This window comes from Myotis yumanensis, unplaced genomic scaffold (assembly GCF_028538775.1).
Source record: "Myotis yumanensis isolate MYYU_CA2020_CCGP unplaced genomic scaffold, mMyoYum1.0.hap1 SCAF_12, whole genome shotgun sequence".
Classification (NCBI taxonomy): Eukaryota; Metazoa; Chordata; class Mammalia; order Chiroptera; family Vespertilionidae; genus Myotis; species Myotis yumanensis.
Genome location: NW_027223763.1, coordinates 56,842,872 through 56,856,573, shown reverse-complemented (window position 1 = coordinate 56,856,573; position 13,702 = coordinate 56,842,872). Strand labels below are relative to the sequence as shown.

General features: G+C 36.6%; 1 protein-coding gene across 1 annotated transcript in view; it reads right to left on the bottom strand.

Moving 5' to 3' along the window:
- CCDC171 (coiled-coil domain containing 171) overlaps nucleotides 1-13,702 on the bottom strand; it is a 255,270-nt gene that overhangs the window by 173,743 nt on the left and 67,825 nt on the right. The window contains exons 12-14 of the mRNA XM_070430172.1: nucleotides 4,185-4,291; nucleotides 2,358-2,447; nucleotides 1,164-1,364 (exon numbers count right to left, since the gene is read on the bottom strand). Of these exons, the coding sequence (XP_070286273.1) occupies nucleotides 1,164-1,364; nucleotides 2,358-2,447; nucleotides 4,185-4,291 (398 nt within the window). The remainder of the gene's footprint in view (nucleotides 1-1,163; nucleotides 1,365-2,357; nucleotides 2,448-4,184; nucleotides 4,292-13,702) is intronic.

Below are 13,702 nucleotides of genomic sequence, written 5' to 3'. Positions count from 1 at the left end.
TTGAACCCAACCACATTGTTGTAGACATGCTGACTTTACAATATAGTCAGGCTTCTAGTTTCCTTTCCTTTAATCACTATCTGATGTGTAGAACAATTCCAGGCCCTTCATGTGGACACAATTTAAATCCCAGACTGCAAGAAGAGGGGAAGGAATGTTTCCTTTTTACGCTCTTGGCATGCATGTTCATATTTGTTGAAGTAATGAGCTCAATATGCCGGACGACTCAGATAAACCAGTTTCACACTAGCCAGACTAGCTCCACATCCCCTGGGTAAAAGAAAATATAATTCCATTCACCCAGCTCATACAGAATATGAAAGTTTTGTCATCATACTTTAAGAAGTGATTTAATAAATGAAAATGAAAATGATAGGCCACTCTCTAGGGCACCCAAATAAAGTTTTAATTTTGTGGGATTTGTGTTTTTCTAAACTTTTATATAGTAAATATTATTCCTGTTTTGCAAATAAAGAAACTCAGATGTGGCAAGACTAAGCTGTGTGACTTGTTCATACTCATAGTTTGTAAATAAAAGCCCCAGGACCCCAGTCCAGTTCTTTCTGATTATAAAAACAAAAAAAAACACACACACATATTCTTTCTACCAGACCTAGCTACTAACTACTGAAATCTAAAAAATTATTTTATCATTAGCAATCAGGCCAACCTTGAAAGGGCTTTTAGGATCACTGTTGTTGAGATAGGTTACTTGTACAAGTGATAGAAGGGTTAATCTACATTACTTCTTCCTTGAAACAGGATGGCACAGAGTAATGGAGTGACTGATTTTGCAGCTGATATGCATATTTCAAAACAGTCAGCTCAGAAGAATTTTTTTTTTTTAAATATATTTTATTGATTTTTTACAGAGAGGAAGGGAGAGAGATAGAGAGCCAGAAACATCGATCAGCTGCCTCCTGCACACCCCCTACTGGGGATGTGCCCGCAACCCAGGTACATGCCCTTGACCGGGATCGAACCTGGGACCTTTCAGTCCGCAGGCCGACGCTCTATCCACTGAGCCAAACCGGTTTCGGCATCAGAAGAATTTTTTTAATTAAACCAAATAAGAGTAAAAACAGCCAGCTGAAGTATGTAAATTTATAAAACTGAGACTAGTGAAAGGCCTTTCCTGACGGTCATCTCGACTCAGGTGGTACCTCGGAGTCCTTGTGGAAAGCCTGGGAAAGCTTCTGCAGCTCACACTGGGACTGGGCCGCTTGTGCCTTCTCTTTCTCCCAGCAGTGAAGCACGTTCTGTAGCTCCACTTTTAAAGTGCCGACCAGCGCCTCTCTATCTGCACACTTACTACGCAAATGACTCAACTCCTTATTGGCATCAGCCAGTTTATCCTGAAGGTCCTGTAGGAGACACCAAAAATAGAGGTCGCATAATGGCCGGCCAATACAGAGGTGGGAGGCACAAATATAAAGTACATAACGAAGACTTCCAAAACTTTAACATAAAAGAATCACAAAGGCAAGCATTTGTCAAAAATTATGGTTTTTTATTGAATATATTGTCTAAGTACAATTATTTTAGCTGTAAAATTAGAAAATTTGTTTTTTTAGCATTTAAACATAAAGTGTTAATAAGACAGCTTATTCCAAGAAGTTCTTTTCTTTCAATCCATTAAAAAAAATTGGTAACCCCCAAACCTTTACATACCATATAAACAACATTTTAAGAATAAATCTTATACTTAGTAGAAGATCATTTCCTTCTTCATGAAATCCCAAATGCTAATACAAATCTAAAATATGTGGCATAAAATTCTGAACTAATTATCCTTAACCTTAAATTCTATAAAGTACATCAAGGACAAACACAATATAAACCAACAAAAAAAAATCCAACACTACTGAGCAACTCTGAGAGATGCTTCAGTATAGTTCTGCAAAAACATATTACATAAAAGTGGCACAGAAAATAAAATAAACAATTTTCCTGGACCCGAGGCAGGTGTGGTCTTGGCCCATTACTAGGCATGACATACTAAAAACAATGGCTCCACCCTAAAATGATGGAAACTGACTTCAAATATTGATGTGCTTATGTAAAATGTTTACTACGTATCTAAGGGTGGACATTAAATCTTAAATTTGTAATCCATGGTATTAGAATTAAGTCTGGGAAATAAATGTTTCCATTAATCAGAACAATTTCTAATCAAGTTTTATTTTAAATGGAAAACATTCTTGTTACTTTGATCAATAATAAAAAATTAAAGTTGTATCCAAATGTATTTAATAAGAAATAGGAAGCCATATTTTCAGATATCTCTACCATAAGGTTTCCCTAAATAATTATATTTGTCTCTTAATACAAAAGAAAAAGTTTTTTAAAATCAATACCTTTATATTTTTAGTGTGAGATTCTATCTTCTGTTTGGTAGAATCAAGTTCAGTAGATGTCTTTTCCTTGGCATCATTCACACTGTTTAGCTGATAAAAGAAAACGTAAATAACTTTTTTATATTTTTCAAGGATGGGTAAATCAAAAGCTAACCTTTACATTTTTTCTGCAATTACTTAATATACACTTTTGAATAGTAATTAAGAATCTTAAAAATTTCTTTCGGTTAACTAGGTAATTTCTGTCACAAGCTCACATGGTTAAAAAGAAAAGAAAGCATTCAAGCTTAAAACGTCAGTGATGTTACTGTGTTTTCACTAGATGTCTGGACAAAGGATTTCATTCTCACTATAAACAAATATAACTTTATTCTTAAAATCCTTCTGGACCAAAATGCCAGAAGCAGTGGCATCTATAAGGAAAGAAAAAAGGACAGAGCAGAAGACGGCTCTTTCCATACATCATGAGGGTATTCACTGGTCTCTCACTCCATATGACAACTTCAGGGTCGGTCACATGCAGTCCTACTGGGAAGGCTTGTGGCAGGTCATCAGTTGGTCCTGCTCTGCTTGTGATTTATTTTCTTTGACAGTTCATTCTTCTTTCTGTCAGACTGCTCTTTTTGCTTTCTTTGCAGCCACCCCCTTGGTCTCCCTACTGCTGTCTCTGGCACTGGTTCACAACAAAGCGCATTACTAAGCCAAAGCCTGCTGAGCCGACTTTTCAACTGTGCTGAGGATCATGTGACATCCATCCTCCCAAATAACAATTCGCTGTGGGTAATATGTTCCTAGTTACCCTGCAGCTTCCAGTCCGAGGCCTCAGAAGAGTTTCATAAACTACTAACAATACAGGTTGTCTTGTCTCACAGGGAAAGATTTAGCAATATTTATTCTCTATAGAAATGTAATTATTTCAATGGTCACTTTCTTTTATGCCTTTTGAACAATTAAGAAGGCTCACTTTTCCTTCTTTATCCACCTTCTTAAACTAAAGTAAAATAAGCCCCTTCTGAAATGTGAACTGTAATAGTTTCATAGTCTTCATATTGTATGAATGAAACAGATGAACAGAGGATAAACACTAAATTCCATGTTATGTAGTTTGTTTTTGGTTCAAACAATGTCTGTTGTTTTACTAATTGTATTTAATGTAATTACTTTATATTCTCTAATTTGACAAAATGTAACTAAGCAAACTCTTCAATTTTTAAACCACAAATTCATTAAACATTTTAATACCCAAGAAAATTATCAACCCACACATTAAATAATACAAATGAGAGGATAAACAGAAGCATGAGCTTTTTCAATCAGAAAACTAAAACCTTCCAGGCTGCACCAAAGAGACAATTGTTTTTAAAAACTTATCTCAACACTTTACTCACTTTAAAGAATGAAAACTAACATCTCTTTTTTATTCAGACTTGTACAACTTGTAGAAATCTTAACCTAAAATATTAACATCTAAATTTCCACTACCTATTGCAAATTCATAAAACCACATTAAAATTTAAATATAACACATATTAACTGAAATGACTTGCATAGCTTTTATATTAAATTAAAATAAATAGATTTTGAAGTCCAAGAGTAGCAGAGTCTTTATAACTTTGAAAATAAGAGTGTGACCTAAGTTACAAAAACATAAATGAGACACGACTTTAGGCCACACTTAAAGAACAGTGACAGACAATTTATTATTTTTATATCTGTGAAGCTGCCAAGTCAATATTCCCAACTTCTTTGACCTTTGTAACAAGCAAGGGATACGTACTGCTGCAGGCCGAAGGCTATAAGTGTGGAGCCAAACAGTGCAAGTGTTACCTCATTAGATGTATCTTCCAGCTTGTTCTGGTAATCTGTCAAGGTACGCCTCAGAGTCTCAAGGACAACAGAGAAGCTGGGAGGTTTAGCTTTGTCTTTGTGGATGCCTAGAGAAAAACTTAGGATGAAAGTATACCCTTCACATTACAAGGAGACAAAAGCTAAGCAAACAGTAACAGAGATATTACAATTAGAGCTGAAAACACTGAAATACTGCGTTGAATCATTCTTCAGAGCGCCCTGCTGTATAGTCAAATATTAATAGTCTTTCTAAACAAGTGGTCAAATTAAGTTCATAATATGCCAAGTTCTAATTTATGGCCACTTCATACCTTATAAAGCCCACACTGTAGTCAGTAGTGAACTCTTTTTTTCTCCTACCCACTAAGTAACCAAAATGTTTGTACACACCTAATATCTAACAATTAAATGAACAGTCTACACTAACATTGTTTTGGGAGTTATGTACACTTACTTTGGTCCTTGTGTTTCTGATCAGTCAGGCCTATTTAGCTAAAATAATAATTTCTGAACCCAAGGGCACATAATTTTCTGTTATGCTTGGAAATATTTTTCAATCCTTAAAATTCTCAAGTTACAATTTAAAATAATGAATATGTTATTATCTACATAGGCCCACATCATGTTTCAATTAAAACCCTTAAAACTGATACTCCTTGTAAAAATATGAGTATTTCCGTATTATGCCCTCAAACTATTTTAATTTTGTTAGGCCATACATTAGTTGAGCTAATCAAGGTCACATGGGAAAATGTAGTTCAAAATATTAATCCAAAATAATCAAAAGTTTAGTTTCAAAAACCACTTTAAATTGACTGCTTATTGTACTACGCTTTGTAAAAAAAAAAAAAAAAGCAGCAAATTTTAAAATATACTTATTACAAATATATTTTATCCAATTATTTCTCCCCATAATATACATTCTAAATACTTCAATAGACAACACATTTCAACAAAGATAATTTTTTAAAAGCATTCATAGGATATGTTTTATTATTCATTGATTCATTAAATCAACTAATTTACTGAATTACTATTATGTACTAATCCTAGGCATTAGGCTCATGGAAGTAAACAAGATTGGTACAGTCTCTGCAGAATTTACAGTCTAAAAAGAGGAGAGACAGTAAACAAATAATTATATAAAATCATTCATCCATTCTTCAAGTATGCAATTGTAGAACTTAGGGGGAATAAGAAAAAACACAGTAATAAAGGAAAAAAAGAGGTAAATATTTGGTTAATGATAGACCAACTTTATTCACCACAGAGTATTGATGACTTTTAGTATTTTAATCTTAAACAAGATTTTATAAATAAATTTATTACATTCATCATAGTATAATTTAAATACTATCTTAAGTATGGCTGCACCTCAGATTTTCCTAAACAGAAGAACATAAACTTAAAAAACAAAGGTAATATGGAAACAACACATATCCCAGCCAGGAAGGAAAAAAACGACACTGCTGTAAGCCATAATAATGGAGAAGACAATACTCTATAATGACTATGAGTTGAAAAGACAACTCATTAAAAATTTTATTAAAGGTCTAACCAAATATATATTTATAAAATTGCTCTCTTGCACAAGATTTTTAAAAAGTAATATATAATTCTTTTCTTTTGCTACTACACAAGTAGGCCATGAATAAATCACTAAAGGACACTAAAATCTGCTAGCATTTATAATAAGAGAGAAAACTTCCTCTTAGAAATTCAGAAGAATAAAATCATCTTAATATGAATGTTGAGGGGTAAGGAACAAAATGCACTCTCCTAACTGACCCATACACATTCTTATATTCTACATAAAATAAAGTTTCATTTCTTTTTTTTTTCTTTTTTTTAATATATTTTATTGATTTTTTACAGAGAGGAAGGAAGAGAGAGAGTTAGAAACATCGATCAGAGAGAAACATCGATCAGCTGCCTCCTGCACACCTCCTACTGGGGATGTGCCTGCAACCAAGGTACGTGCCCTTGACCGGAATCGAACCTGGGATCTTTCAGTCCACAGGCCGACACTCTATCCACTGAGCCAAACCAGTCAGGGCAAGTTTCATTTCTTTGTCTGAAAATGTTTATGCAATAAAGTTCAGTTGAAATACAAAGAATGTTTTATGTCCCAACCACATCCATTATAAAAAGACTAGTGGCTCAGTGCATGGATTCATGCACATTGAAAGGAAATTAATTAGAAGAAATATTTTAATATCACTATTCGACCTTTATAATAGAATTCACGATCAACAATAACAGATCAAAACGTAAGTGTGCGATTGGCACCAGCAAGAGCTTTATATGTATTGTGCATGCACGAATCAACGTTTATTTTTAAACTAGAGGCCCAGTGCACAGATTTGTGCACTAGTGGGGTCCCGCGGCCTGGCCTGCAACCTCTCGCAATCCAGGACCCCTTGGGGGATGTCAGAGAGCCAGTTTCGGCTTGATCCCCGCAGGCCAGGCCCAGGGACACCACCAGTGCACGAATCTGTGCACCAGGCCTCTAGTATGCATATAAGATCTTTGGTTAATCTCTTCCCGCCCTCCCTTCTCTCTCCTGCCCTCTGAGATTCATCAGTCTGTTCCTTGTTTCCAGGCCTGTCGTTTCCATGCCTGTGGTTTCTGCTTCTGCATTGAGCATCTGTTCCCTGGTGATCAATGCGCATCATAGCTACCAGCCGGTCGGTCAGTCAGACAGTCCGGCAGATGTATGGTGGGTCACTTAGCCTTTTATATATAGATATACTTACTGGTCCCTTTACATGGCAAAATGCTTATAAATAAAAAGGAAGGATCACTCAGGACCCTGGACCTTACTGACTGATTTAATTTAATCTAATAATATTCGAATCACTGCACTATGGCCACCCAAAAAAATAAGCTATTAAAGTTTTCCTATCAAAGTGAAGTCTAAAAATTTTTTTGAATAGTGGTCATAAATGGCTTTTCAAAAGTCAAAGTCCAAATGAACAAAAGAATGCTTCAGAACACTTTGTACTTCAGTAACACCAACTGAAAATCTTCTGGGTTTGTTTGTCCCTCACCCTGTATGTGTGTGTCTCTGACATGGGCACCAGCCTACATTTTCACATCATCCTGCCTGTTTCAATCTCTCTCACTTTCAAGTACATGTCAACCCGATAATCTTTTCAAGCTCACAGGAGGGAGCAGGGCATAAGAAAAGATTCTAAGCCCTCTATTTAAATGTTTCCCTTTAGACAATCTCAAAAACTAAGTATTTTTATATGACTCAGGTAAACCACTATTTTTCAAGTTGGTGTTATTACCTCAGTAACCTACCGTTCCACAACAGAAACAGTAAGTTGCAATGAATGAGGTGACTCTATCTCCCCCACCTTCTCAAGCATTGTCTTACCTACTTTAGTCTCCTCAAAGACCCCTAAAGGGAAAAATTAATCAAGAGAGAAGATGAGAAAAAGGACTGAGCTTTAAAAAAAAAAAAAGTATGGGTTCTCAAAGAAGCGTGCAACCCTTTACCAGGGCAATCATGCACTAGGGAAGGGAAGCTAACCAGATTTATGAGGGTAACTGGACACTAAAATGCTACTGTGGTTCACTAGTTAGGGTAGGAGTTTATAGTGGTCAGGTGATTAAGTGAGTTTTGGCTAAGGTCTGTCTCCAGTGGGCCTAAAAGATACTTGAACCCACCTCATAGTTATGTCCCCAGTTTGGAATGCACAGTTAGAAAAGACAAATGCAGAAACTGACACACTATCCATACTGGTTACCTGACCCATGGAGAGAGGGACTTACAGGGGGATAAAAAGCAAATGGAAGTTACTAGAACTCTTACCTAGGAAAATAATAAGTCAAAAGCAATGCCACATTCCTTGAGAGACTTCAGAGATTAGTGCCTCTTTTAAGGATTTAGAAGATAAAAGGGTGGTTATTCCAACCACACCAGCATTCAACTCACCTATCTGGTTTCTGCAGAATATAGATGAATGTTAGAGAATGACAGTAAATTACTGCAAGCATAATCACATTGACTCCAATTTAGATGCAGTTGAAGATGTAGTGGGGGTTTTTTTAAGATGTAGTTTTGTTGTTAGAGGAAAACAGTACATTTCTTGACAACTTAGAATGAAGCTATTTCTTTTATCCTTTTAATAAAACCCACCAAAACAGTTTCTTTCAACTAACAAGGCCAGCAATATACCCTGACTGCCCTACCACAGAGCTATAGCAACTCTAGCCCTCCATCATAATCTACTCTGTAGAAATCTGGATCAACTCTCCATTCCAGGCATCACATGTTCCACTTAGGTCTCTACCAAGACATCATTCTGATTGCTCAAGTTTAAGCAAGTCAAATTTGGCAGGTCCTTAGAGGTGAATCTAGAGTGAACTTTTAAGATTTGGGAACAGAGCAAGTCATCCTCTACAAATAACTATTCTCCTCTTGAAAATCAGCCTTAGACTTGACAGGCTACCAGTCCTCAGCAGATGCTGCATTCGTGGCCACCATTGTACCATGAGTTGTCCATCATAAAATGCTTATTGTCTGATCTACCAACCCATAATCTGAACATACACAACAGCACTCTATCATAAAGTGAAAGTGTATATACAAAACTGGGTCCAAGCAAGTCCTGAAGGCACAAGTAAGTTGCAGGAGCAAGTAGTACAGATTCCCATGAGCCCTATTCTTGTTACATTGCTTGCTCTCTCTTAACCCAAATCCTGGACCCATGAAAAGTTTTCTATGATCAGTTGGCTAATGAAGAAAAATATGGGCTTCATATATACTAGTAGATGGTTCTGTATGATAAGCTGACACTACTTAAAAGTAGACAGTTGCAGCACTACAGCTCCACTCAAGCGTGACCCTGAAGGACAGTGGTGAAGTAAAATCCTCCCAGTAGATAGAACTTCAAGTAATAAACCTAATTGCCATTTTTCCTGAAATGAGACATAATCAAAGGTAAAAAATATACACCAATTTATGGGTGGTAGTTAACAGTTTGGCTGAATAGTCAGGGACTCGAAGAGATCACAGTTGGAAAATTGGTAACAAGGTAGTCTAGGCAAGAGTATGTGTGTGGATAAACCTCTTCAAATGGTCATTATGCCCAGATCAACTTCAGTATTTTAATAATCAGGAGACCAAGATAAAGCATTCTGTGGATGTCAGCCAGCATCTTTTCCCAGCCACCACTGTCCATACAGCAACAGAGTCAGGGATGAAAATGGAATCATGGCAGCAAGGATGAATAATACATGAGCCCAGCAACATGAACTTCCATTCACCAAGACTGATAGGATTACAACCCCTGTTGAATGTCAAATCTATCAATAGCAAAGACAAACACTAAACCCATGGCCTGGCATTATTCTCTAGGTTGACCAGCCAGCCACCTGGATGCAAAGCTAATTATACTATGTCACTTCCATCATGGAATGAGCAATGCTTTATTCTTACTAAGGAAGAATTACTCTAGATATAGATTTTTTCTTCCCTGATCATAATATTTCTGCTGAAATCAACATTCATGAATTTATAAAATACCTTGGTCACCATTATGTATTCCACATAGCACTGCTTCTGACTAGGGAACTTAATTTTATAGCAAATTAAATATGGAAATGGTCTAATTTTCATAGAATTCCTGTGTTTCTCATCCCTCAGAAGTAGCTGGCATACAGAATAGCAGAATGGCCTTTAGAAGATTCATGGAGCTGGATAGATGGCAACACTCTATAGAACACAAATAATATCCTTCAGGATATAGTATATGCTCTGAGCCAGCAATTGATACATGCTGTGCTTCTCCCATAGCCAGGATTCACAGATCCTGGAATCAAATACTGGAAAAGGGAGCGGCTCATCTCACTATTACATCTAATGGTCCACTAGTGAAATGTCTGCTTCTCATCCCAGAAACTATGGGCTCTATTGGTCTAAATCTTAATTCCCAAACAAAAAAGGCTTCTGCGATGGGACACAGCAGTAACTCCATTAAAGTGGAAGCTGAGAATGTCACCTGGTTATTTCTGGGCTCCTTATGCCAGGAAACCAAAAAACAAAGAAGGTTCTTTTGTACCAGAATAATTAGTCTTGATTATCAAGGGAAAATTGGTCATAAGAAAGAGTATATCTAGAATGCAAGACATCCCATGGGGCACCTACTAGTACATTCATGTTCTGTGATAAAAGTTAATAGAAAAAGAAATCTTAATGGCACTTCAAATTATTTGGAAAAACAAACATAAGTTAAAGAAAACAAACACACACACACACACACAATCAGAGGAGAGGGCAATCTGCTTTACCCAGTCTATTGATTCAGATGTCAGTCTCATCCAGAAACATCCTCGTAGACACACCCAGAAATACTCTTTTTGTTGTTGTTAATCCTCACCCAAGGATATTTTTCCATTGATTATTTTAGAGAGAGTGGAAGGAATGGGTAGAGAGAGAGAGAAACGTTGATGTGAGAGAGACACATCAATTGGTTCCCTCCTGCATGGTCCTGACTGGGGATTGAGCTTGCAACCAAGGTACATGTCCTTGACTGGAATCAACCCGGGACCCTTCAGGCTGAGGGCTGATGCTCTACCCACTGAGTCAAACTGGCTAGGGCCAGTAATAATATTTAACTAAAAATCTGGGTTCATGGCCCAGTTAAGTTTACACACAAAATTAACTACCACATTTTCTTTTCTTTCTCCCTCCAATTGCCAATAACCACCATTATACTTTCTGTTTTTATGAATTTGACTACTTTAGTTCATGTAGTAGGAACATACATATTTGTCTTTTTGTGATTGGCCTGTTTCACTTAGCATAATGTCCTGAAGGTTCCAGTGTTCTATAGCACGTGACAGGAGTTTTTTCTTTATTAAGGCTTACTAACATTCCATTGTACGTATATATGTTTATCCATTCATCCATTGATGGAAGTTTGGGTTGCTTCCACCTCTTGGCTATTATAAATAGTGCTGGTATGAACATGTATGTACAAATATTTTTTCAAGACCCTGCTTTCAATTCTTTTGGATGTATTCCCTAAAGTGGGATTGTTGGTCTATTAACTTTTATCACAGAACATGAATGACTAGTAGGTGCCCCATGGGATGTCTTGCATTCTAGACATACTCTTTCTTATGACCAATTTTCCCTTGATAATCAAGACTAATTATTCTGGTACAGAAGAACCTTCTTTGTTTTTTGGTTTCCTGGCATAAGGAGCCAAATGAAGGAAAAGCCACATTCTATAAGTTTGCTGGCATCCTCAGGTAGAGGTGAAATTGTATTAGAAGAAACACTCAAGGCAGAAAGACTACTTGGATTGAAAGTGGGAAAAGATTTCTCCCCATACACATCCTACTATAAGAATTTCCATCAGGAAAGAAATGAGATATGAACAACTAGAGTACTTCAACTTCAGTGGAAAGTAGAAATAGGAAAAAAAAATGACCCTGATCAAATAAGTTGAGACTATCTTGTCTAATGAGAGTAGGCAATTAAGGTGACATTTCTATGTTCCATGTAAGATTGTACATCTTTTCTTGAAGGTTATTCTTCCAGGTGACTGTGTAGGTTGCTACCCAAAAAACAGCTGTAATTTAAAGAGTCTAAGGCTATCTTTATAACCTCAAATATTTAATTCAAATGTAATATAGACCTTCAATCTGATATTAATTCAATCACACTTTTATTCATTCACATTCAAAAAATATTAATTGAGTGCCTGCTTTGCACCAAGTATTGCCCTAGCTGTTTAAAACACATTAGTAAATAAAAGAGATAAATATCCTTGCCCTCATCTATAAAAATTAACCTATGATGGTTAGTTTTATGTGTCAACTTGACTGGGCTAAGGATGCAATATAGCTGATTTGTCTAGGTTTGTCTGTGAGGGTATTTTGGAAGAGATTAGCATTTGAATAAGTTGACTGAGTAAAGAAGATTTGCCCTCACCAATATGGGCGGACATTATCTAATTGCTCCCCTACTCACCCTCCACCCCAAGAGAATAAAAACATGGAAGAAGAGCAAATTCTTTTTCTTCTTGAGATGAGACTTCCATCTTCTTCTACCCGTGGACATCAGAGCTCCTGGTTTTTGGGTGTTCCTACTCCAGGACTTACCCTGGATTATACCACCAGCTTTATTGGCTCTTCAGCTTGCTGAGTACAGACCAATAGGATTTCTGAGCCTCCATAACTGAGCTATTCCTGTAATAAATCTCTTCATATGTATATCTATATGTATACAGGTAAATATAACATATATTATATAAGATATATAAGATATGTAAGATACATATATTTCTATCCATACATGTGTGTGTATATATATATTTATATAGATATATTTATATAGATATATTTCTCCTATTTGACTATTTATCTGAAGAAGCCTGACAATACCAATATAATAATAAATGTACCAAATAATATATTAGACCACAGTGTTATGGTGAGAATAAATCAGAGCAGAAAAGGGGCAGAAGTAGTGAGGCCAGTGGCATGGGAATGGGTAGTGGGTAAGCTTTCTGGAGAAGGTGAGATTTGAGCATAGATTTAAGGAAGATCATAAAGAGAGCTATGAAGACATATCTAGGTGAAGAATTTCCAGGTAGAAGAAATGGCCAGCACATCAAGGCAACAGCACCATGAGGTGTTCAAGACATAGGAGGCCAGAGTTATCCCAATAGAGGGAGGGAGTCAAAGAATAACAGGTCAAAGGGATGATAAGGGATAAGCAGACCTTGTAGGGTCTGGCACACCATTGCTAGCACTTCAGCTTCTACTCTTAATGAAGTGCAGCGCCCAGCACGGTTTAAAGCACAGGAATGACATGCTCTAACTTAGGATTTCCAATTACCCTTCTGGTGGCTATAGAGACAACAGACTATAGAGGAAGCAAGGTGGAAGCAGAGACCAGCTAGTAAGAAGGGGAAGAGGTGCTGAAAGCATTTAGGAAACTATCACTCTGATCACTGGTGAGGAGCTCAAGGTAAATCCTCTACATAAACAAAGTCCCTAATGTCTTGGACTAACTGAAACTTTGCCTGGTCTGCTATATGAAGATAAGGTGATGGTTACTCTTGCTTCAGAAAGATTTCTTAATGTAGAGGACCACACCAAACCTGAAGGAGACAGGGAATGGAACACCTGGCAACTCTGGGCTAAAATTCATTCAGGAAAATAATTTTCATTCATTCCATTTTAAAGAGCAAGTCAACAAACAGAAAGAAAGAAAGAAATGATTTCTACCATGGATTGCTTTTCCTGGAATTGCGGGGGGGGCATGGTATAGATTAAATGGAAAGGTATGAAGAGGTAATAAAAGGGAGTAAAGCACTATTGCCGTAACTGCAAAACAGAGGACCCCTCTAGGAAACCCTTCCCAATATAACTAAATTAATTTTGCAGCAAATTGTTAAAGAACCTTACACCATTAAACAACGATAGGTCTCAGTAATAAAACAGTACCAATGCAAAAGTAAATTCTATCCTTC